The sequence below is a fragment of the Schistocerca piceifrons genome, chromosome 9, assembly GCF_021461385.2.
Source record: "Schistocerca piceifrons isolate TAMUIC-IGC-003096 chromosome 9, iqSchPice1.1, whole genome shotgun sequence".
NCBI lineage: Eukaryota > Metazoa > Arthropoda > Insecta > Orthoptera > Acrididae > Schistocerca > Schistocerca piceifrons.
Window position 1 is genome coordinate 163243669 of NC_060146.1, and position 25451 is coordinate 163269119.

General features: G+C 38.8%; 2 protein-coding genes and 1 long non-coding RNA gene across 6 annotated transcripts in view; 2 read left to right on the top strand and 1 right to left on the bottom strand.

Annotated features, from left to right (window-relative positions):
* LOC124717317 (nucleolar protein dao-5-like) overlaps nt 1-1772 on the top strand; it is a 36051-nt gene extending 34279 nt beyond the window's left edge. The window contains exon 7 of one of the 2 annotated variants that reach the window (XM_047244149.1): nt 1341-1772. In XM_047244149.1, coding sequence (XP_047100105.1) covers nt 1341-1441 — 101 coding nt within the window. In that variant the 3' untranslated portion in view covers nt 1442-1772. The remainder of the gene's footprint in view (nt 1-1340) is intronic. The other variant, XM_047244150.1, reaches the window with a different exon arrangement.
* Nucleotides 1773-1877: 105 nt separating this feature from the next.
* LOC124717319 overlaps nt 1878-25451 on the bottom strand; it is a 28344-nt gene continuing 4770 nt past the window's right edge. Inside the window, exons 2-3 of the long non-coding RNA XR_007005732.1 lie at nt 18444-18588; nt 1878-2334 (exon numbers count right to left, since the gene is read on the bottom strand). This is a non-coding gene — a long non-coding RNA (uncharacterized LOC124717319). The remainder of the gene's footprint in view (nt 2335-18443; nt 18589-25451) is intronic.
* The window catches only part of LOC124717318 (glycine N-methyltransferase), a 97769-nt gene continuing 88500 nt past the window's right edge, over nt 16183-25451 (top strand). The window contains exon 1 of one of the 3 annotated variants that reach the window (XM_047244153.1): nt 16183-16311. The gene's annotated coding sequence lies outside the window, so the exon portion shown is untranslated. Of the gene's footprint in view, nt 16312-23298; nt 23396-25451 lie in introns of those variants that run through there. The other 2 variants (XM_047244152.1, XM_047244154.1) reach the window with 2 other exon arrangements.

A 25451-nucleotide genomic window follows, 5' to 3' on the forward strand; every position in this document is an offset into this window, starting at 1 on the left:
CTCATAGACATCAGTAGTGTCAAACCTGCGGTTCAGTAGAGTTGCTGATAATCATTGCTAGAAATGTGTGAGAATTCCATAATGAATAAAAGACCTATATCTATATTGCAGGAGGAGGAAAATACCCTCTCTTTTCAGCTCCCCCTCCCCGCATATGCCTATGCATTTTCCTTATTGAATTCTAAATATTCTTGATAAAACAATTGACATCTGAAACAAAGTTATAGTGGAGACCAGACAGTGACAAAGCATCGAGTTACCCCTGTAAGACACATTGCCAATTTCCAGTTGAAAGGACAGAAAACTGAGAATTGTGTCCAGTTAGAATGTTGCGTAGCAGTTCCAGTCCTTACCCTATCTGTCAAGTCCCGTACAACAAATGGTGACGTTACGATACTGTATCATTTTTGGCAGTGTAATTTGCTAACTATCACTAGATTCCATAAATGTTATTTACAGAGAAAGCTGTATATGGTAACAAGAGTGGAGACATGGCACAGCTATTGTGGCTCTACATTCTGTGACCGTCCTGAGACCTTTGACTGTAAAATTAAACTTTATAAATTAAAATGTTGAGGCATTATTGGCAGCCCACTTTCATTGCTGGGATCTTACTAGTGTCGGAAAACATAAAATTGAAGTCTCTTTCACCAGAACTAATGACTTGTGCCCTTTTGTCAAAAAGTGTGTGGACAGCGATTTTCATCATATCAAGAAGTTGTCAAATCCCTCCCAGAACAGACAGTGTTTCTGAGGCAGTGACAGCAGAAGGGAGTTGGTGTTCACAGGATTGGTTCAAATGCATGAAGATATGTAGAAATATTAGAGGCATACAGTTAAAAAACAATAAAATGATTTTCCCTGCAAAAGTCTTTTGCTCTTCTTATAAATAGTTAATAAGCAGTCCTCGTTAATCGAGGGGCCCAAATTCGACCCACAAATCAAACTGTGGAGAGGTTCACAATTTAATCGAGGGTACTGGCACGAGATCCAGTTATGAGGAACTTTTCGCCACGTCTCATTGTATTGCAGGATCTTTCTTCTGCAACCTAGAGTCTAGTGCCTAACAGCTTATAAGAGGGCTTAATTGTGGAGGCAGGTAGCAAGCTCATTTAAATTCTTGCTGCCAGTGAGTAAGGTGAGGCAGGCAGAGATGAAATATGCTCACAATCTAACAGGTAATGGTATAGAAAAGTTCTTTGTAAATTGCCATTTGTACACATGATATGCGAGCTCACAAAACTTGTCAAATCTCTTGCCCACACTGCTATTGCATTTTCAACTGCAGGTCACAGTGTGTTTGTTTTTAGAGTGACATTCAAATATTTTCTAATTTTCAGATGAAATGAAAGAGTCACAAAAGCCAAAGCCTCCACCAGTGATAGCTGCAGAAAAGAAAGAGGACCTCGAAGATTGGCTCGACTCGATGCTGGACGACTGACGTGGGCAGATACTCGACACACCTGCCCATAATGCAGTAATAATGAACTCTACATGCATTGCTTTCTTTGCTTTATTTACAGCCTTAAGTTTCAGCTCCTTTTCATATAATAACTATGCTGTAAAAAAATATGTTTTATTTTGAGCCATTTAATTTTGTCGAGCTTATGTCTCTAAGGTCTTCTGCTCATGAAGATCTATGTATATACATTTACAGCTAATATGGTATGATATACTTTACTGTAACACCATTACCTTATGTGTAATTTATGGAAAAGTGTATCTGTGCTTATTTATTTGTGTTAGCACTTTCTGTACTTAATTCAGTGCTGAAAATAAAATATGCAATATCAGATTTGAGCAAGATATAAAAGCTTTGTATAACATAACAATTTGTCTACTGTTATTGTTATTATTAAATTAATCATTTTGTGTGTCACCCATTTTATAATATAAATTGTAATTTATGTAACTAAATTATAAATGAAAAATGAAGTAGGATCGACACAGTGCTATACAGATTGCACTCAACACTGTGCGTGCACACACGTGCAGCTACACTGCTCTGGCCACGTAAATTGCTCCAGTGTCACAGTCTGGCTGAGCGGTGCTGTTGGTTGTCAGGTGGAATGAATGGTATCCTTTCCGAGGCTAGTTCCCCTGTCCAAAACTGGTTTGATCCACTGTTGGCTAGCTATGCCTATCATAGCTTCACGGGAGCCCAGTTAGCTGCCACTTTTCGTAGTATTTACAGGGCCTTCACAGCTATAGCATTGGTCCTGGGGCACTCGAAGTTCCCGCTGTACTTCACCCCTGTAGGCCATCCCCTACTTTTCAGTGTTGCTTGTCTCCCACAGCTGGGATGAGGGGTTGGTCTTCTGAGAGATTATGCATCTGAAACATGGGTAATGAAGAAAAGAGATGTAAGTAGATTACAAGAACGTGAAATAAAGTTCCTTAGAAGTAACATAGGAACAAAAAGGAGAGACAGGATGAGGAATAAAAGGGTAAGGGAAATAGTGAAAGAGGAACCCGTGCACTTAAAGAGAATGGAAAAGAAGAAGATTCCCAAGAAGATATATAAAATGGAGTTGCAAAGGAAACGACTGAGAGAAAGACCAAGAGATAGATTGCTCAAAGGTGTGGAGGAGTGTGATGAAGAAAGAGGTGAAAAATGGACCAGAGTGAACACAGGAAGATGATGGGAAAACAGAACTAGATGACGAGGTCTTTTCCAAACAGACCCAGCCTGGTGAGGAAACTGTTCATGATGATGAGTCCACTTTCTGAGAGTCGTCTTTTGTCCACTCCTCACTAAATTGACACATCTGATTTTAGTTCTCTAACAATGGCCTGCTGTTAACAGATAAAATAAATGTGGTTAGCTGTACGATTTTCTCAAAAATATCCTCTCAAATCATTCCATTGTCCCGCATTTGTTGCCTATAAGTGTCCAACCAAACTTTGAAGTTAATAAAGCTACTTCAATACCCAAAATTTTGAAATTGTCTTCAGGGATCTCGTGTTCCTATCTTTCCTTCTCTTTCTCTCCCTCCTTGACTTAACATTCAGTAATATTTGTCACCTTATGCAACATTTTTTGTTGGTGTTTCTATGTCACATACTGTAATATAGGTGTCAGTACTTCTGTTCATACTACAATATTAAGATATGAGAGGGGCTTCGTCGGAAATAGAAATAAAACACACACACACACACACACACACACACACACACACACCACATGTCAATGCCATTTCGTGAGCTCCACTACTAGAGTACTCCACACGAGCTCGTCATTTCCCCAATTGCGCTTCCATTTTGTGTGTAATGATTTTTACATTCTTAGTTGTATCTTGTTCTAATTATCCTGTGGTTCTCTTAATCTTGTTTCTACTATTTCTAATATTTGCTGTTTTGTGTTAGCAGAAGAGCCAACACCATGTTACGAGTGGAGGCCGAAATGCACGCGTTTTAGCTCACGCAGGCTGGCGTGAAGAGGGAAGAACTATACTGACGTGAGGTCTGGAACATGACAGGGAATGAGAATTCAGAAAGCGGACGTAATTAGTTTGATACTTAACTTTAGTCCATTAATGATGCACGTCGCTCTTGACTGTACATGATTCACAAGATTATCTGTTCAGAATACATTAATTGTAACTGAATTTGGTGCCTTGCTAGGTCGTAGCAAATAACGTAGCTGAAGGCCATGCTAAACTGTTGTCTCGGCAAATGAGAGTGTATGTAGACAGTGAACCATCACTAGCAAAGTCAGCTGTACAACTGGGGCGAGTGCTAGGGAGTCTCTCTAGACTAGACCTGCCGTGTGGCGGCGCTTGGTCTGCAATCACTGATGATGGCGACACGCGGGTCTGACGTATACTAACGGACCGCGGCCGATTTAATGGCTACCACCTAGCAAGTGTGGTGTCTGGTGGTGACACCACATGCTATTTGTCCATTAGAAAATGCTGTTTTGAACTAATGGTATGTGACTGTTCAACATTATCTATTTTTTCTTTAAAGTCTAAACAATCATCTAAATATTTTACATATTTTATGCTAGTTCCATTCTCGTTTCTTGGTTGTTCATCCACCCATTTGAGAACCCAAATCAAACAGTTAATGCTAGTTTTCCTTCCATTTGAGAAAAACTGTTATCTGTTTGAGAAAAGTTTTTGGTTCATTTCTGTTAAGTTTGTCTACTCCTTCATTTCTGCTGATAGGTTATGTCAGTGCCTCTAGTTTTGTAGGTAATTTTGACAACATGTTCGTATTTGTTTCCAACATCTCATTCCCCTCTGTGCAAACCATGAGCTTCAATCTCCTCACAAAAAATAATTTAAAAAGTAGCAGAAGAGATACTGACAGTAATTAGGTAGGTACTAATAGTAATTGATATATCTTTCTTTGATCTGTGTTTCTCTTAACTCACAGAAATTCAAATGATGAGTTCACTGTTCATATTGAATACTGATTACCATCTTAACTGTATAATTTATAACAATGAAAATAATCAATTTTTGACAATATAAAGTAATTGACTACATAAAAAATCTACTTTCCAAGCAGTGGCAGGAGAACACACATATATAAAAAGGTTTTAGGTATGCAAGCTTCAGAACAAGGGGCTCTTGCTTCCAGCAGAAGGGTTGAAGGGGAAGGAAGAGGGTTGAAGGAAAAGAATGAGAAGTTCAGGAAAAGGGGCAGAGTTTGAAAAAATTCACCCAGATTCCTGGGTCAGGGGAGACTTACTAGATGGGATGAGAAGGAAAGACTAATTGTTGGGGACTTTACAAGACGAGTGCAGTCCCCAACAGTCTGTCTTTCCTTCTCATTCCATCTGGTAAATATCCCCTGGCCTGGGGTTCTGGGTGACTTTTCCTAAATCTTCCCTTTTTCCTAAGTCTCTCCAATCCTTTTTCTTCACTCCTTTTCCTTCCTCTTCAACTCTTCTGCTGGAAGAAGGAGCCACTGGCTCTGAAAACTTGCATAATTATCATAAATGATGATATTCTGGTTTAAAGTATTGTACTGTCATCTGTTGAAAAACTTATTTTCGTGGTGTAATATCGTAGCATTAGTAATTGATGTATAGACAGAAAAATGTATATGTGGCAAAGTTTCACCCTCGTAGTAGAAAACTTTTAAAATGTAAAAAATCTTGAAATAAATTCTATGTTAATAAAAAGTTCAAACACGGCCAAAAACCAGGTGGTATTGTAGACTTTTGTTGGGGGAGGACTCCACAGGGCGTGGTTTATTGTGAAGTGTAGAGGCTGCATCTGCAGCTTGTCCTCAGGGATTGTGTGATGCATTTGTCCTAAGAGTTGGGATGGTGCATTCGCTCAATCTTTTATGAAAGCCTATTGCACCGGATATGTGGCACTGCTAGCTGCTAATAAACATGTAGGACACTCGCCGCACACACTGTCACCGATTTATCGAACTATTCTTTCCAGAACCGAGCTACAAGCGTGTCATGCAAACAGCGCTAGCAAAGTCTGCAAACATATTATTAATTATTTCAAAATTATTCAAAGTGGTAAAGCAATGGGAGTAAATCCTTAAGCATGAAATAATGATCTGGGAGTCTCGGTCAGTGTTGGTTCTTCATCAGTAAAAACTTCATATACACACAATTCATACCATTCAATAAGAGTACGTCAGTATCTGTTAATTCACTTTAGAAAGGAAACTCTTAGTCCACCCTTTAGTTTTATCATAAGATCAAAGTGATCAGCAAGTCTTCAATTCTTTGTGTTACGCATTTGTCCAACCTTGATCACCATGCTGCAGCAATTGCTCGCATAGCAATTTAGTCTGAATTCATTGCATTCTTGCTGATTCAATCATCTTTGATACAGTCCACATGAAACTGCTAAAATATTGTCAAATTGCGAGGAGCGGAGTCAAATAAAGTTCTTTTCAATAAGTGGTTTCTTCTTTCCGAGTTTTTGAAACTGTATTTGTCCTGATCGAACTTCACTTTCCTTCTGTTATGTTCCTTTGCTTACAGCAGATCCTCTTCTCAACATGGTCTCCATGTGAACAGTTGTGACACCATTAATGGATATATCAGTCTTCTTTAAATCTCAATCAATTAATAATCTTGCAATGATATTCTCTTTCAAATAATTGTCAGTAGTTGTGAATAACTATGATGGTGGATCAGAAAGTAGTGCTTCAACTGTCACAAAAAGTTTAATAATGAACAGTCAGGGTGTCCCAGGAGCAATGGTCAGTATTTGGGAATATGACAGGAATGATCGTTCAAAGCAAAAAAGTCTAATAAACGTGGGCTCTTAAGTTCACATCTTAAAAGCTCTGAGCACTTGTTCATCCTTGCTACTGTGAAACATATCTCTTCTACTGAACAATTGCTCATAGCTTTTAAGATAAATCCAGAATTTAATTCAGTCAAATTCAGTATCCTTACATTTATCTCAACTATTAAAGTAGTTGGCTGTTCCCACAAATATTGCTCTCCTTTTGAGTGTTTTCCTATACTATGTAAAAGCGAGTAATGTTTACTTTTATATAAGACTGTTATGCACACTTGTACAATCAGCACTGAGATGTGCAAGTAGGAAATGTTGTGTTACTTATGCTGCATGTGAACTGTCATGTAGAGGAATGTACTGACCTTTTGAAGGTGGAACTGCGGAAGCATAACGTGTCCTTTCTACACTTGTGTGAATACTAATATTGGCACAAAAAAGATGGTGGTCATGAGTCACAAGTAGCTTAACCCATACTAATCTTTATTACATGTGACAGTGCATAATTTGAAAACTAATTAACATCTTCCAGGTGCCCCCTACAACCAATAAAGGTGCCACAATAGTTAGAATGCTGACTCATATTGAGGAGAATTGCCTTCAAATACTTGACAATCATCTGTATTTAAGTTTTTCACACATTTTCTATATGGCCATAAGCATCCAAGATGGTCCCTTTGCATGTGTCGTAGCAAATTGCCTTTCCCTCAGAATATCCTTAGTTCCCTCTGAGTCTTTTCTCATGCCTTCCTGTTTCCTCTCTTAGCTGTTTCTTTGATTTCACCATCTCCTTATCTTCTGTCAATGAGTTTTACAATGGGACTGCCTGTAACATGTCCTCCTGAGTGTGTGATTTTTGCAGCCCTCACTGCTAAGCTATGATGTGTCATTTCTTACCAACTTTCGCTCAGAAAATTGTTTGGTCTCTGATAAATTTCAGTCACGCTTGCATTCACTCAACTTTTTTCACTTTTGTTACTTGCTTCAATCAGTCTCTCTCTCTCTTTCTTTCTTTCTTTCTTTCTTTCTTTCTTTCTCTCCAGTCAAGATTTGAATGTCTCTCTTTCTATTTATAATCTCTACCTTTCTTTTCTATAACTGCTGTCTCTGAAACTATGAAACACTGGACATTCCCTCACCCAGCTTGGAATCGACACATCAGCCTTTGTCACTATATAGAAGTGGGAAAAGTGTTTACAGTAGTTAAGTCACTTTCTTAATTCTTCAACAAGGAAGTAGTAACTTCCAATATTAAGTTACCTTTGGTTTTGTCCACTACAGTCAGTTTCATCATTACCCCATTTGAAGATGAGACTGTAAATGTGTAATCAAGTTAAAAAAATAGATTTGATTATGTATTTCAGGGTTAGTTGAGTTGCCAATTTTGAACGCATTTAATTACTGGCCTCTTCTTTATCAGGTGCTTCGAGCAGTGGTCTCATATGTAGGGACAGGATAATTTTGCACAAAAAAATAATGCAATTTTTGTGATTTTTTAGTGATGTAAGGCTAACATGTTTTATGAAATGTGAAAGTGAGGATTTTTCCCATTCTCGTGGAAAAATGTTGTAAGTCTGAGGGCAGCGGTTTACTAATATTGGTAACTAATAGTTAGTGAATACTGAAACTGGATGTTGCCTTTTTCTCAACTCTGATAATTGTATACAAACTTAAAATAACAGTTGTTTCCCAAGTAAAGAACTATAGCTCTAAGTGTCATATCAAACAAACTACATTCAGTAACAGTTGTAATCACTAATATGACTTTTCCTGACACTTTTGCACAACCTGTCTCACAAAAAATGGTACATTTTTCAGAGATCTTTAATGTGGTGCATCAGTTAAAATATATATTTTCATGATATTCAAGTACAAATCTGAAAAACACTAAATACCACCCTTTTGTTTTGCTAACATACAAAACTGACACAGCATCTGATACCTGTCAACCTAAATGGCCTAAGCAACAGATTGTGGTATCACCATAAACTTCATTCACAAAATAGTAAAATCAACATTCAAATGAGTGTTGTATGACATTACATGTTCTGTGTGCAAACCGAGTGGCACGATGTTGATTTATGTCTTTATGAAGCCAAAGTGCTATATTTGGTGATTTGTATGTATACAAGCATGCTACAAAACTATGCAGATTAATTAATGCACCACATTAAAGAAGTCTTGAGACCACTTTAAAAAAAAAATTAGGCCACCTACGGGCAGACGAGGGACACTCCTTTTCATCCAATTCAGTCTCAGTCAGTTTCACAGGCAATGATTTTGGTCATAGTGCTTATTCCTTTGCAGCACTATTCCCTTGTGTTAAAGTTTGTCAGTAAGGCTGAAATTTTGTAAAAAACATTATGGAAGATGACAACAGAAAGGCTATCTCAGAGAGGAAGAAATTAAAATAGTGGACAGGATAACTTGAGTAAAACAAAATAAAAACAGGTTAAAAAACAAACTCAGGGTCGAATATCAACAGTTAAGGAAAACATAGATTGCTGCTTACTATAAAGATGACACATTACGTTGCAGACAGGCACAATTAAAAGGCATGTATACATAAAGGGTGTTTGTATCTGTTTCTTTTTCTGACTAAGGCTGTGGTGGCCGAAAGCTAAGTATTAGTGTCTTCTAATCATGCCTGTCTGCAACTTAGTATGTCGTCTTTACGGTAAGTAGCAATCTATCCTTTCCTTATCTATGTATATAAAACAAAGTCGGGTTTGTTACAACACTTATAACTCGAGATCTGCTGGACCAATTTTTATGGTTTTTGATTTGTTGGATTTGTCTCCGCCCCGAATAGCAGAATACATCTTAAAAATAATGAAAAATTGACGAATAAAAATTTTCATGGTTTTTGATTTGTTGGATTTGTCTCTGCCCTGAATAGCAGAATACATCTTTAAAATAATGAAAAATTGACGAATACTTGAAAAATGCGTTATTTTCCCTAAAAGTTCTTTAGTTTCGGAGCTGTCAAATTATTTTGTCAAAATCTGTAAGTAATGATTGACATTTATGCATGCGTTCATAAACTATTTAAAATGGATGAATAAACTATTATGTGTATTTTTTTTAAAAAAAAAGATTGAAAAATATTACGCGTGCGTTCAGAAATGTGTAATGAGTACTTAATCATTTCAATAAATGCTCATTTGTTTATTACATGTCAAACATTTGTTGTCCAGTCCTGTCAAATACTGTAACAACTATTTATGTGTGCGTTCAGAAATTTATTTTGTGTAAAATGTCTCGAAAGTTCAGGTAGGTACTGTTATATTTGTTTGTTTTAGACATTAATTTGTGTAAATTATTTATTAAATTAATTAAAGATTTATTCTACAGGTTAACAAAAGTGTAAATGTCTTTTCATAGGTTGTCTATGATTTTTCTTGATAAGCTATTGTCTATGTCTCGATTGTTTTATGTGGTTTTGTGCGAGTGCATATTCAGTATTACTATTAATAAAAATGCCGCGTCCTAGAAGATCTAATCTTTCCCAGCGGAGCCGTAATGCAATTAGGCAACGGAATATCGCGAGTCAATTATCTGACGAAGAAAGAGAAATTGCCCGAGAAGAGCGCCGCGTTAGGATGGAGCAAAGAAGGGCCTTAATTTGTGCTTCTCAAACACAAGAGCAAAGAGAGGCAGCCCGTGAAATGGCTAGATTAGAAACGAGAAATCGTCGAGCTTATCGTACAGATGAACAGAGGAATAATCTTCGAAGTGCAAGAAGAAATGGTTCAAGTATTGATTTGAATCGAGCAGCGTTTCGATATGATTGCACCATCGACTACAACTTGCATCGTTTAGTTTGCATTGGTCCAATGGACATTGTTTGCCAGCATTGTGGCGCATTGAAGTTTGCTGGTGAAACGCCTGGTTTGTGCTGCCTTAGTGGTAAAGTGACATTGCCATTAGTGGTCCCACCACCAGAGCCATTGCGTTCCCTGCTTTATGGCGAAACACTAGAATCACGACATTTTCTAGCGAACACTCAAAAATACAATGTCTGTTTCCAAATGACTTCATTTGGGGCGGAAATTATCGAAGAACACGGATATAATCCGACATTTAAGGTAATTTACGTTAAAAACTTTATTTTCTATGATTGTAAAAAAAATTTGGAATGTAGTTTGTTAGATTTCTGTATTTGTCTCTAAAATAAAAATGGTATGTTATTATTTGAAAAAAAAAAAAGTGTTTGTAAATCTAACTATAACTATGGCTTTGAATTTACAGATTCAGGGCCAGATTTGCCATCGCATTGGATCATTGCAACCTATTGAAGGTGCACAGCACAAATTCTTGCAAATATACTTCATGGGCAATATGGAAGAACAACTTGACCGGCGTCAAGGGATCAACACAGCTACGAAAAGAGCAATTCTCCAAGATTTGCAGCAAATGCTTCATGAACATCATGCATTGGTCAGGCTGTTCAAGACTGCTTTAGAGCGCATGCCAAGTGATGACTATAAAGTTGTAATCAGAGCAGATAAAGACCAGCTGGAACACATGAACGCACATTTAATGCTCCAACAATCGATGAAGTGGCAATCCTGATTGTTGGTGAAAACTTGGAAACACGTGATATTGTGCTTACACGACGCAATACTGGGAAACTACAAAGAATATATGAAACACACCATTCATATGACGCGTTACAATACCCGCTGATGTTTTGACAAGGAGACGATGGATATCACTTTAATATCAAAATGATTAATCCTTTGAATGGTAAGATCAATATCATTGTTTTCATTTTAACTTGATATACATTTTATTCTGTTTGCTTTTGGTACACAAAAAAAGTTGTCACTCCTAATTTAGTAGAGAGTAGCTGTAAGAGTCGTTAACCTATTAGGGGTTCTAAAATACAATTTTTACTGTATTTGTTTCAGGTGAGGAAACTACCAAGAAGGTTAGTTCGATGAATTATTACGCATATCGTTTGATCATTCGTGAAAATTCTGACAATTATTTGTTGCGATTTCGTCGACTGCTTCAACAATACTGCGTTGACATGTACGTTAAAATCGAAATGGAGCGCCTGACTTTCATCCGGTTGAATCAAGCTAAATTGCGTTTGGAAGAGTATATTCATTTAAGCGATGCAATAAGCACAGAAGGAGATTCAGAAAATGTTGGTCGATTGACTATTTTACCAGCGACATACACAGGTAGCCCGCGTCATATGCATGAATATGCGCAAGATGCAATGACATACGTTCGTCATTATGGTCGGCCAGATCTATTCATTACATTTACATGTAATCCGAAATGGATGGAAATTATTCAATTGCTGCTTCCCGGACAAACATCAAGTGATCGACACGACATCACCGCACGGGTTTTCAAGCAAAAAATTCGGTCACTAATAAATTACATTGTTAAGCAACACGTCTTTGGGATTACTCGATGCTGGATGTATTCAGTCGAATGGCAAAAACGAGGCCTACCGCATGCTCACATTCTAATTTGGTTAGTAGACAGAATTCGGTCAGATCAAATAGATGACATCATATGTGCGGAGATTCCTGCTCCTGAAACCGATCCAGACCTACATGATGTAGTAATCACGAATATGATTCATGGACCATGTGGCACTATCAACCGCCAATCACCGTGCATGGTCGACGGCAAGTGTTCCAAACGGTATCCGCGAAAATTCACGGCAGAGACCATTACAGGCAACGATGGTTATCCATTGTATCGGCGTCGATCGCTCGATGATAATTGTAGAACTATCACAACTAAAGTGAAAGGAAACGATTTCATAGTTGACAACAGTTGGATTGTTCCATATTCGCCACTTCTTTCCAAAACATTCAAGGCACATTGTAATGTTGAGTATTGCAATTCGGTCAAATCTGTTAAATACATTTGCAAATATGTCACGAAAGGGAGCGACATGGCGGTTTTTGGTATCCAAACATCCAATATCAACGATGAAATCACGCGCTATCAAGTTGGTAGATATGTGAACTGCAATGAAGCAATTTGGCGTATATTCTCATTCCCTATTCACGAACGTTATCCCACTGTTGTACATTTGGGGGTGCATCTAGAGAACGGTCAGAGAGTATATTTCACAGCGTCGAATGCGGCTCAACGTGCCGAAACACCTCCAGCGACAACACTGACCAGTTTCTTTGCGATTTGTCAAAACGATCCGTTCGCACGAACGTTGCTTTACTCGGAAATGCCACGTTATTACACTTGGAACGCTACATCGAAGAAATTTCATCGTCGGAAGCAAGGCGATGCAGTTCCTGGTCATCCAGATATGCGTTCTGCTGATGCTCTTGGTTGTATTTACACAGTTCATCCGAAGAATGATGAATGTTTCTATTTGCGGTTGTTGCTGGTACATGTTCGAGGGCCAACATCATTTGAATCACTATGAACTGTTAATGGTATAGTGTGCCCCACATTTCGTGCAGCATGTCAAGAGCTGAATTTGCTTGAAAACGATACTCATTGGAACACGACAATCGCTGAAGCAATTATTTCTGCATCTCCAAGTCAGATACACACATTATTTGCTATCATCATTTCGACATGCTTCCCATCGAACCCACGTGACCTGTGGAACAAATACAAAGATAACATGTCAGAAGACATTTTATATCGAATTCGTGTCGGCTCAAGAAATCCCGGTCTTAAGGCGAATGAGGAGATGCATAACCAGGCTTTGCTCTTGATCGAAGATATGTGTTACCTCATGTGCGGCAGTTTGTTAGTTAGGTTAGGAATGCCAGCGCTAGATCGCGGAATGAATGACGCATTTAATAGAGAATTGGAACGTGAGCGTGAATATGATCCACATGAACTAATCCAATCAGTTCAAACGAATGTACCACTGTTGAATCCTAAGCAGAAGGAAGTCTATGATACACTGATTAATGCAATTGATGATGGAAATGGTGGCTTATTTTTTTTTGGATGCCCCCGGTGGAACTGGGAAGACATTCCTCATGTCATTGATTTTGGCCACTGTACGTGCGAGATCCGAAATTGCGGTAGCAATTGCTTCTTCTGGAATAGCGCCCACATTGTTAGACGGATGCCGTACGGCTCACTCAGCGTTAAAATTGCCATTAAACCTTCAAACTACTGAACAACCGACATGTAACATTTCGAAACACTCCGCAATGGCCAAAGTTTTAGTAGCATCAAAAATCATCGTATGGGACGTATGCACAATGACGCACAAACGCGCATTGGAAGCACTAGACCGAACATTAAAAGATCTGCGCAATGACTCGAGATGTTTTGGTGGTTCAATGATTTTATTATCTGGCGATTTCTGACAAACACTACCAGTAATTCCAAGATCTACTGCTGCCGCCGAAATAAACGCTTGCCTCAAAGCATCAAATCTGTGGTGATATGTAAACAAACTTCAACTGTCTGTAAATATGAGAGTTGCATTGTTGAACGATCTATCTGCTGATGATTTCTCGAAGCAGTTGCTGACTATCGGTAATGGCCGTGTTCCTGTTGACGAATCGAGCGGTTTGATTTCATTTCCTCTAAATTTTTGCAATTTCGTCTCATCAAAAGACAAGCTTATCAACATAGTATTTCCGGATATCATTGCTAACCACAAAAATACTAAATGGTTAAGTGAGCGAGCAATTTTGGCGGCTAAAAATAAAGATGTAGATGACCTCAATTTTATAATTCAAAATCAAATCGTAGGTACTCTGTATTCATTCAAATCTATCGACTGTGTAACAAACGAAGAAGAAGCCACTAATTATCCAACTGAATTTTTGAACTCCTTGGATGTGCCTGGTTTACCACCGCACAATTTACAACTGAAGGTTGGCTTGGTAGTCATCATGCTTAGAAATTTAAACCAACCAAAACTGTGCAATGGAACGCGTTCGGTGATAAGAAAACTGATGAGCAATGTGATTCACGCGTCGATACTTAAAGGAAAATTTAAAGATGAGGAAGTTCTTATTCCAAGGATTCCGATGATCCCAACAGATATGCCCTTTGAGTTTAAACGAATTCAATTCCCGATTCGTCTTGCCTTCGCCATGACGATCAACAAATCACAGGGCCAATCCTTGACTATTTGTGGCCTCAATCTAGAAAATGCGTGTTTTTCTCATGGTCAATTGTACGTTGCATGCTCACGTGTCGGCAAACCATCCGCATTATTTGTTCTTGCGCCTGACCAAAAAACAAAGAATGTCGTTTACCACAAGGTGCTTGAATGAAAATCCGATTAATGAATTAATCAGAGTGTATCCCAACCTGCACAACATAGTTTTCAATGATTTTTTTCTGACATGTGTTTGAAATACTTAATTATTATTATTTTTTAAATTTTTATTCTCATTCTGTATGTATTCATCATCATTCATCAAAATAAAATACTTTTATATTTCTATCTATATTAATATTATTTTGTATCATTGTATTACCTTCATCAAAACGTAAATTAGTTCAGCTAAAAGGTAACATGACATTCATTGACTGTTAGGCGGTACAAAGTTCGCCAGGTCAGCTAGTAGGTTAAATACAGACAGATGACGAATCACATTTATGCAGAATTCTTTGTGTGTTATCACGACTGTACTTCAACGTGCATACAATATTTCAATAATAGGGCTTTCTGCTGAAATATAACACTACGAGCATGCTACAACCCTGCCAAAAAATTTACAACAACATTAATAAAGGTTAAAATGTATCTGTTACGACATGTTATAAAATGTCTGAATGACAAGAATAGGGAGGGACAGTAGAGTTTAGGAGTTAAATTAGCAAAAATTATGTGTGTGTAGCTGCTTAATTTAGTGCAATTGCAACAACAAATCTGGCAAGAGTACTTCATGTAAAAAGCTTTTTTTGTGGACTCATATGCCGCTGTAGCTTGTTTCCTTCAGTCGTCGTCTGTAATATTATGCTTTACTCTTATCAAATTGAAAGAGCAGTACTTTTCAGGTTTAAACATATTTAGCTGATGGCTGGGTGGGGAACTTGATGGTAAAGTTTTGAGATACCTTGTAGAACACAACTGTACTTTAATTTTGTTGGGAATGAGTCCTATTCCATTTATTATACTACAGAATTTGTGCCCTTCCATGTGTGTTTTACATACTGAAACAAAATTTCAGTCTCATAAATTTTTGTGCCTTCTCTGTACTGAAACAGTAAATGAAATATTAATGTGATTGTTTACTGGCTTGGAATATGTAGAGAGCTCTGGGTAAGATGTGTGTATGAAATTGATAAAGTCTAAAAGTAGTGCCAAATGTCACTGATTACTAATCAGTGTACAGTGTCAAAGTGGAAGGTCAGTCTGGCCCTGGGAGCAGTTATCCAAGATGTCTCCATGTTGAAATGAGCCCTACAGAGATCACTGCATAACCAGTCATTGCTCTTCCCTTGTTCCAAACTACTTATCCTTTTTCGCATAAATAAATACAAAATGTATGGCAAAGGTAAGCATATGTAAATATTAGACTTTCCTTGTCACATCTGAAATTTGAGATAAACAAATTAATAAATAAAAACTGCACAAGTTATTAAAACCATAATAATGAAATTCTTTTAATAAATAAAGCTTCTCAACTAGTATAAAAGAGATTTACTAATTACATTGTGCAATCTTAAGAAAGCATCAGGACTCTCAGAGCAACAATATGTGCAGGTAATGCTGACTGACTGACTCTCTCTCTCTCTCTCTCTCTCTCTCTCTCTCTCTCTCTCTCTCTGTGTGTGTGTGTGTGTGTGTGTGTGTGTGTGTGTGTGTGTGTGTGTGTGTGTGTGTGTGTGTGTGTCACTGTATTGACATTCGCAGCACTGTGTGACCTTGGCAGCCGAGTCTGCTTATCAGACAGCTGGCAGTGATGCAATCAGCAGCTGTCTACGTATTAGCTGTATGCTGTTGAGCAAGTGATGCCTGTAGGGGAGGGGGGCCTTCCCTCAGCTAGCCAATCGTGTGCCGCTCTTGTACTGTTTTCTGAACTGAGTTATTTAAGACTGATAGCTAGGGAAAGCCCTGTAGTATCTGGCCAACAATACTGTAAGGCAAACAAGAAGCACACTACAAGTAAGTGCTCTAAGCTTTAGTGTTAAATGGGTTCTGCAGTCAGTTTATTTGAATTTTAGTCCTTTGAAGTTCTACTAATGTAGGTCTATATTGAAAAATTTCTAAGAAGTAAGCTGTGCCTTTTATGCAGCAGTATTTAGATATACCAAACAGCTTTATTTCCTTTATTTATTTTATGTGAGGAACTACCTCATTATTTATTGCAGCAAATATCATAATTTGTGACAAAAAGTTATTATAATTATCAGAGTGGAGCACAAGTGGCACATGAGGGAAGTGTTCTGGGCAAATGTAGAAGGTTCCTTATTTACAAGTATCACTTTATAACAACACTCAGCCCTGAAATGCAGAAAAAATGTTTGTAAGAAACACTTTAAGATGTCCATACTCAGCAACAGAGAAAAATAATAAATTACATGGTACCCAAAATAATGTTCACTTTAGTACATGCTGTGTTCTGAAAATCTTGTGCATCAAGGTAGGAACTATTCTGTATGGTTAAATAGCGAGCATCAGTGTGATACTGAAATGAGAAATCAAGCATAATTTCTGATTTATCTACGGTATAAAATTTTTCTCATAATTTCACCATCAGTATGGTACAGGCCTGATTTTTGAATAAAAACAATGAAAAATTCAAACATTTTGTACTTTTTATAAACTTGTACAATATTAACATTTGGTTTTTAATTTATAACTATTGTTTCATTGACACACAAAGGTTGGAGTGAATGTAGCTGCTTATACAACTCTTTGGCAATGTCCATAAGGTTAAAAAAAAAAAAAAAAAAAAGAGTTTGACAGACAGCACAAATGAACTGAAAAGCACATAATGGTTGTTTATATATGACAACTCCTACACCACCTTATGGTTATTGTATAACAGTGGTATCTACAAATGAAAAGCATACAGTGAAGTGTGAATTCAAATGTGATGTGTTTAATTTTCACTCAAATTATTCTTCACAATGCTTATCATTTACGGGACCTGAAAGTAACTGTCGCCTTCTTATAAAGCTGATATTTTAAGCATGACAAATAGCTCTAACCTCCAATAATCCAAATGTGTATTTTTAATTATTTATACAAACAGCACCAAAATTGCATCATCTAGTCTGACCACTTTCCTGTACCATTTTGTGCAGAGACTATCTCTGTTACGTAGCCAATTGATTTGTTGACACAAACTTGAGTTGTAATCACAGTAATGCTTGACATGGAAAACAGATTTTGCTCTGTACCAACTTGGTGCACTTACTACAGCACATCTATGTGAGAATGTTGTTATTTACAGTCTGATAACATGTGTTTGGCTTCAAAGAATGACTTATAAATATTGCTAACAAAAAGTTCTCTTTGTATTCAAACACAAGAATAAAAAAATATATAATTGGTATACATTGATAGTTTGTTCAGTTTTGCATTTTCATAGGCCTACATTTTGCTCAGACTGTCATCAGTGCAGCAAGGTTAAAGTTGCTGTTTCTGCTCAAAAGCAAAAGTGAAAAGTAATTCAGTTTTTCTGGAACCAATTCATGCTCATTTTTAGATTGCCATCCATTTCCCCACCATCCACTTTCCAAAATTCCATGTTGTTGGCAGCAGACAGTAGTGTGTAAGTATTTGCTTGTGCTTACAATCACAAAATGTGTTTGAAACTAACTGGTAAAACTGATACATCTAGTACCACACATATTTACACATTCTCATTTCTATATATTACGTACTACTATAAATGTACACTGTCACATCAAAGAGAAAAGAGCCTCAAAGAATATGCAGCACAAAATAGATGAAATTGGAACTGTAGAAGAAAGATGAAGGACATTAAATTGTCTGTATTAATTTTTCAGTGCAATGTTCATTGGAACACTGCTGAACTGTGCAGAATTTGTCAAGTGGTGGTCAATGCTCTGAATAACATAAATATTTGTCTTTCATTAAAGAAGTAAAAGCTACAGAGGTTTTATTTCATGGATTTTTTCTCAGATTAGTAGTTTCCAAATTTGTTCTTGAGAACTGTTGAAAGTACTGTAATTACTTTGATCATTTTGTTCAATCTCTACAGAAATGTGTTCATAAAAGCTGGTAATGCACAAAATAACTCAGATTCATTTTTTTTTAAAAGTAACCTTGAGTCATTCCAACTGCAGTCAGCTGACTCCAGTCTGCATCCTTTTTCCCCAGAAGTTGTTTATAGAAAGTTCTCAGCTCACTTGCACGTTCTTGTGGCCTGTCCATCCTTTTTATATAGCTCAGTCTCACTTCACAGTCAATCTGAATCAGAGAAATAGTAATGCACTTTGTCAGTACAAACACAAATGCAGTAAAGGTATGAAATACTTAGAAAATACAGCAAAAAAAGTGAACACCAGAATTGACAGAATTGATATTGTCAGAAAAGTTTCTACTTCAGGTTGGGGTACTGTATTCGGACAGATGTGTCAATTTACTGAACATTGCCAAAACAGAGCCCCAAACCACTCTCTCTTCCTTCCTCATACAGTGCTTATCGAGTCCAAGAAGAGGCCATTCCGACATGCTGGTGTGCAGATCCTGGTGGTTAATGTCAAAACAGAATAAATGAGGGTGCAGAATGTCTGCCCATCATTTGTGTCTAATATTTCCACATGGATACTTCATCCTCCTGTTGCACAATAGTTTACTGTTTGTCTGGTGTCAAGGAGAACCTGTCACAGTTTTCTGAGACCACAGTCAGCTTTTCAGTCACAGAGTGATTGTAGTGGTCTCTAAAGAACACGATCTTACTAAACTGTAAGTGTACTGTGCAAGAAAAGTGGGGGAAAAAATGTTAAAGGTAATGTAAAAAAAATCCCTAATTCATGAAATAGTATTTTCTCAAACACTATGGGGTGCAGCAGAGATAACATGCAATCACAGATTTACAAATTCGACAGTCTACCAGTTGCATGGGTGGTTGGGAGTGGGAGGAGGAATTCTCTTGGCTGACTCCACTGCTGTTAGGAGTAGATAGGACCGGACAGTTTGTAATTGTTTTGAGTGGTCTCCCACATACATCTAGTCAAACACTGGCCTGGATTACGCTTTACCAAAATAACTTTAAAAAAAATAGCTTCCATAATACATTTTGTTAACCTTTAATTATGCCAGTCATGTCAGAAAGCATGAAAATAATTGAATAAAATCCATTAAAATGATCAGATGTGAAGCTTTGTAAGCGAACAATGTTATAGGTTGCATATGTTGAATAAGCATTTTTAAATTTTATTGCGCTTCTTCACTTTGAGGATTTCTCCTGGTTATTTTTGTTAACAATCAACAGGAACTACTCAAGTTTTTGTATCAAAAATGGCAGTTTTAGAATCTTGCTCCTCCTTGCATAAATTTCGGTGGACACCTATGTCAAGGATGAAGGGACATGCACAGGATAAGCTAGCAGAGAAAGCTGTATTGAATAAGAATTGTGAATAGTTCTTTCTCTCACTTGAATTACGGAAATAACTAAAGCAAAAGTATAAATATTATTTAAAAAAATACAAAACAACAGTGTGCACTTCCCAGCACCCCCCCCCCCCCCCCCCCCAATATACACACTTACAATATATAATTACTTCCCAGCAGTTTGCCAGGAGAACACTAACACACTGTACTCCATAAGTGCTACCAGGAGAGTCTTCCAGGTTGTGGAGTGAATCACTTTATGCATTAACAACAAGAAGCAACCACTGCTGTAAAGTAGACTAACAGTCACAGATCTTAGGAAGACAGCAGCTACATTGCGGAAAAGGGGGGGGGGGGGGCGCCACTATACCTTCTCTCAGCTCTGCTCAACTGCTGTCCTCATCTGACTGTCCAAATGTAACTGTCTATGTACTGATAAAGTCGACATCTGTTTAATACAGATACTAGACTTACGTTGAATTTACATCACTGAGACCAAATACTCTGATAAATTGTAGGAGTGGCTACTAACGTACTGTTTTACTTTGTTTTCTAACATCGGGAGATGTTGTTTCCTGCCTGATTTATGCCCATAACCTGTTACAGATTTTTGCACCAGACTACAGAGCTCCATTCTGAACCACAGACAGGGACACACAGTCAGTGTGGATATTATTTCTTCTTCTAGTATTGGAGTTGTGAATTATGTAGTTCAACCTGAATTCACATCCGTTATTAACCATAAACACTGTAATGGAGTGGTGCCTATACGACTTGTCACCGACAGTCCCCGAAGAGGCTCCTTCGTCATCTTCAGTTATCGACTTCTTATTGCACACTTCTTTAGAATAAACACTTTTTTATCTTAGCTGTATTGCATCAGAAGATAATGCCACACAGTCTGGGAGAGGGCCATCAAGTGGAAGTTGTATGCTGCAGCTGCAGTCGACGTGTATTCTGTCGCTAAGAAACTGCCTTCAGATTTTGGAGTAGGGCAATTCCAATCTCCGGTGGCAGTTGAGACTCAGGTTCCCGAATCACTTTACAGTCTGTGTCAGGATGTCACCGAGACCAGGCCACTGCTCTGCCTGCTTTACCCAGCCCTTATCCTGTCCGAGTTCACGCTCCACTTCTAGTGACCCAGACGCTCACAGTGAATGTGGTAGCATCCTTAAAAAGTATGTAAGGGCAGTGAGACATACAAACAGCACGAGCTACACACAATCATGTTGTCAAGTGCTTGTGCTGTGCAGATACTTCACAGTGTATATGCATTTAAGCTAATTACATTTTTTTTGTGGGCCAGCAAACTGCATTTATCGAGTGTGGTAGATGTATCATTTTGTAGCAAACAATCTCAAGTTTGATTCACACAGTGTATCAGTACCCCAATCCACCACCAGAAACACCAGTGTAGTGCACAGTTTAAATGACTACTTTCACTGGTGTGTGTTTTGGTCTCATGAAATGAACTCTGCACTGAATATGCTAAATAACTTCCCGGCAGGCCTACAATTTACTCTTGGCACACGAACTTTATTGAGATAGGTTGTTCACTGTGACATGATAAATCACCAGGTCACCTGCATGTTGATGATTATGTTGAATAGGTTAGGCAGAGCTTCGCCCGCATTCCACAAAAATCAGCATGATGTCTGCATCATGAGACTGGCATTCCACAAACATGTGTTTGGCAAGTACTGCATACATGAAACTTCCTGGCAGATTAAAACTGTGTGCTAGACCGAGACCCTAACTCAGCACCTTTGCCTTTCGCGAGCAAGTGCTGTATCAACTGAGCTACCCAAGCACGACTCACGCCCCTTCCTCACAGCTTCAGTTCTGCCAGCACATCTCCTACCTTCCAAACTTTACAGAAGCTCTCTTGCGAACCTTGCAGAACTAGCACTCCTGAAAGAAAGGATATTGCAGTCCATGCTCTATTATTTTTTCTTCTCTTTCTTTTCCTACTATCAAATGCCATTCTCCCATCACAGTTAAATTTTCCTAATTGTCAACTATATGAATGATTTATCTCATTAGGCATCTTTTTCGATCTCTTCATTATCTGTGGAGCTAGCTGCTACATAAACCTTTCCTACTGTGGTACGTATTGGCTTTGTGGTGTTTTGCCTACAATAATGTATTCACTATTCTGTTCATAGTAGCTTACTTGCACCTCTATTTTCATTGGCATTATTAGGTCCACTCGTGCATTACCCCTATTTGATATTTTGTGCTGATTAGGCTGTATATGCCTGCCCAGAAGCTCTGTTATTCCTGCCACTGCATTTCACTAAATCCCACTATATCTAATTCTAATCCTTCTATTTTCTTTTTTAAATTCTCTAATCTTCCTACCCAAAGATGGATCTAGCATTTCTTGCTCTGACCCACAGAATACCATTTTTCCTGATGATCACATCCTCCTGAGTAGTCCCCATCTGGCATCCCAATGGAGGCCTATTTTACCTCAGAAATATTTAACTCAAGAAGATACTATCTTCAACACGTCAAAGAGTAGAGATGGATTCCCGCAGGAAAATTAGCGATTGCTGTTTCCCTATGTTTTCACCTACTCTCAGTACCAGGACAGCAAGGCCATGTTGCTAGTGTTATGAACCCAGATCAGTCAACTGCTGAAAAGGCTGCTGCCCTTCTTCAGGAACCACATGTTTGCCGGCCTTTACACAGATACTCATCCATTCTGGTTGCACCTACAGTATAAGTACCTGTACTACTGACTCATGCAAGCCACCCCACCTCAGCAAGATCCATTATTTGTGAGGTGTATGTCATGCTCACCAGTTTTAATTTCATATCTGGGTGCATCAGACAACTGTCGACAATGAATTATGAATTTACACATTTCCCGTAAAAATTGCTTACTGTTATCCAAAATGAGAATTCAGCCAGTGAAAATAGCGGCCATCATTCACACTTTTTTGTATGAAGTGTAGGAGGGGAACACAAAAAAAAAAAGATTTTTGTTATAAAAATTTTAGCTCTAGTGAATGCGGAGGGTGGGGAATGACACATCATCGCTGAGATGCCAAATAGTGGGTCATTTGTAAGGCTGTGTGTGTGGTGACAGGGTCATGATAAATGAACCAGTCACCTACTTGACAAATTCCAGGTATTTACTTCACACATCCCTGCACAGACATCTTAAGAGTTCCAAATAAAACCGCTGGTTACCAGTCTGGCCCAGGTGTACATCCTCTTCACATTTTAACTCACGTGGCTTGCTGTTTTTGGTCTGGGATGCTAGGGAGTCCTCCACTCACTAGACACTGTAACACCAACTGTCATCAGCCGTAATGCCTTTGTGCAAAGTTTGGGTCATTTTCAATCTCTGGCACACATCACACACATGTTTGTTTGCTCCTGTGTTAGAAAGTCAGGAACAAATTTAGCAGGAATGCATGTCATGCAAATCCTCATTCAAAGTCCGCTGGCATGAGCTCCAACTCATGCCTGTCTCTGTTGAAATTTGGTCGATCACGAAACGACAACCCGTGCTGATTTTTTCAACGTTTTCCTCATTTCACGATGTTACAGGGTGTTCAGAAAGAGGTTGGTCTTCAACACTCATCTCAAACTAGTCAAAAACTTCTGTGCAACTCATAGCAACCTACTGGAAAGCCTTTTGAAGCATTTGGTGAGTCTTTATTGCCGATTTCTTAAGCATGAAGCAAAATTTCACACACACTCTTTGTTTATCTGAAGCAGCCGTAATGACTGTGCAAGTGTAACAGACCAGCTATCAGAGAAACACAACCCTATGTGTGTTCATACACACTGATGTACTCGACTCGTGTCTGCCTGCCCCCGGTAGCTGAGTGGTCAGCGTGGCAGCATGTCAATCCTAAGAGCCCGGGTTCCTAGAGATTTTCTCTGCTCAGGCACTGGGCGTTATGTTGTCCTAATCATCATTATTTTATCCCCATCGACGGGCAAGTCGCCAAAGTGGGATCAAATTGAAAGACTCGCACCCGGTGAACGGTCTACCTGACGGGAGGCCCTTGTCACATGACAAAAGAAATTCGACTGGTAATGTTCTTACATTTTTAAAACAATGTAATGTTTAGCTTTCCCCAGGGACAAAAATAGGAATAGATTTTTAGGTCCATATGAATTTGATCCTAACAATACCATAATTCTTTCCTTAACTTTCCACCCAAATGTTGGAGATGTGTGAACTAAGTGGCTCTGAGCACTATGGGACTTAACATCTGAGGTCATCAGTCCGCTAGAACTTAGAACTACTTAAACCTAACTAACCTAAGGACATCACACACATCCATGCCCGAGCCAGGATTCGAACCTGCAACCGTAGCGGTCGCGCAGCTCCAGACTGAAGTGCCTAGAACCGCTTGGCCACACTGGCTGGCTGTGACCGAAGTATTTTTCCAGTGTATATACACTGAAGGGCCAAACAAACTGGTATAGTCATGTGTATTCAAATACAGAGATACGTAAACAGGCAGAATACGGCACTGCAGTCGGCGAAGCCTATATATGACAATAAGTGTCTGATGCAGTTGTTAAACTATTTACTGCTGCTACAATGGCAGGTTATCAAAATGTAAGTGAATTTGAACGTGGTGTTATAGTTAGCACAAGAGCAATGGGACACAGCATCTCTGAGATAGCGATGATGTGGGGATTTTTCCATATGACCATTTCGCAAGTGCACCATGAGTATCAGGACTCCAGTAAAACACCATCTCCGACATCGCTGCGGCCAGAAAAAGGTCCTGCAAGAATGGGACCAATGAAGACTGAAGAGAATTTGCTCAACGTGACAGAAGTGCAACCATTCCACAAATTGCTGCAGATTTCAATGCTGGACCATCAACAAGTGCCAGTGTGCAGACCATTCAACAAAACATCATCAATATGGGCTTTCGGAGCCGAAGGCCCACTCATGTACCCTTGATGACTACAATACAAAGCTTTGTGCCTCGCTTGGGCCATCATCGATGACACTGGACTGTTGTTGACTGTAAACATGTTGCCTGGTCGGATGTCTCGTTTCAAATTGCATTGATAGGATAGACGCGTATGGGTATGGAGACAACCTCATGAATCCATGGACCCTGCATGTCAACAGGGGACCGTTCAAGCTGGTGGAGGCTTTTTTATGGTTAGGAGCATGTGCTGTTGGAGTGATATGGGACTCCTGATACATCTAGATGCGACTCTGACAGGTGACATGTACGTAAGCATCCTGTCTGATCACCTGCATACATTCATGTCCATTGTGCATTCTGACGCACTTGGGCAATTCCAGCAGGATAGTGCAACACCCCACACGTCCAGAATTGCTACAGAGTGGCTCCAGGAACACTCTTCGGAGTTTAAACGTTTCCGCTGGCCACCAAACTCCCCAGGCATGAGCATTTTTGAGAATATCTGGGATGCCTTGCAATATGCTGTTCAGAAGAGATCTCCACTCCTCGTACTCCTACGGATTTATGGGCTGCCCCGCAGGATTCATGGCGTCAGTTCCCTCCAGCACATCTTCACACATTAGTCGAGTCCATGCCACATCGTCTTGCAGCACTTCTGCGTGCTCACGGTGGCCTTACACGAGATTAGGCAGGTATATCAGTTTCTTCGGCTCTTCGGTGTAGTTGTGCATAGGATACCTTGTGCCGAGTACATTAGACCCCTGTGAAATACTATTTCTGGTTACTGACTGACAACGAGAT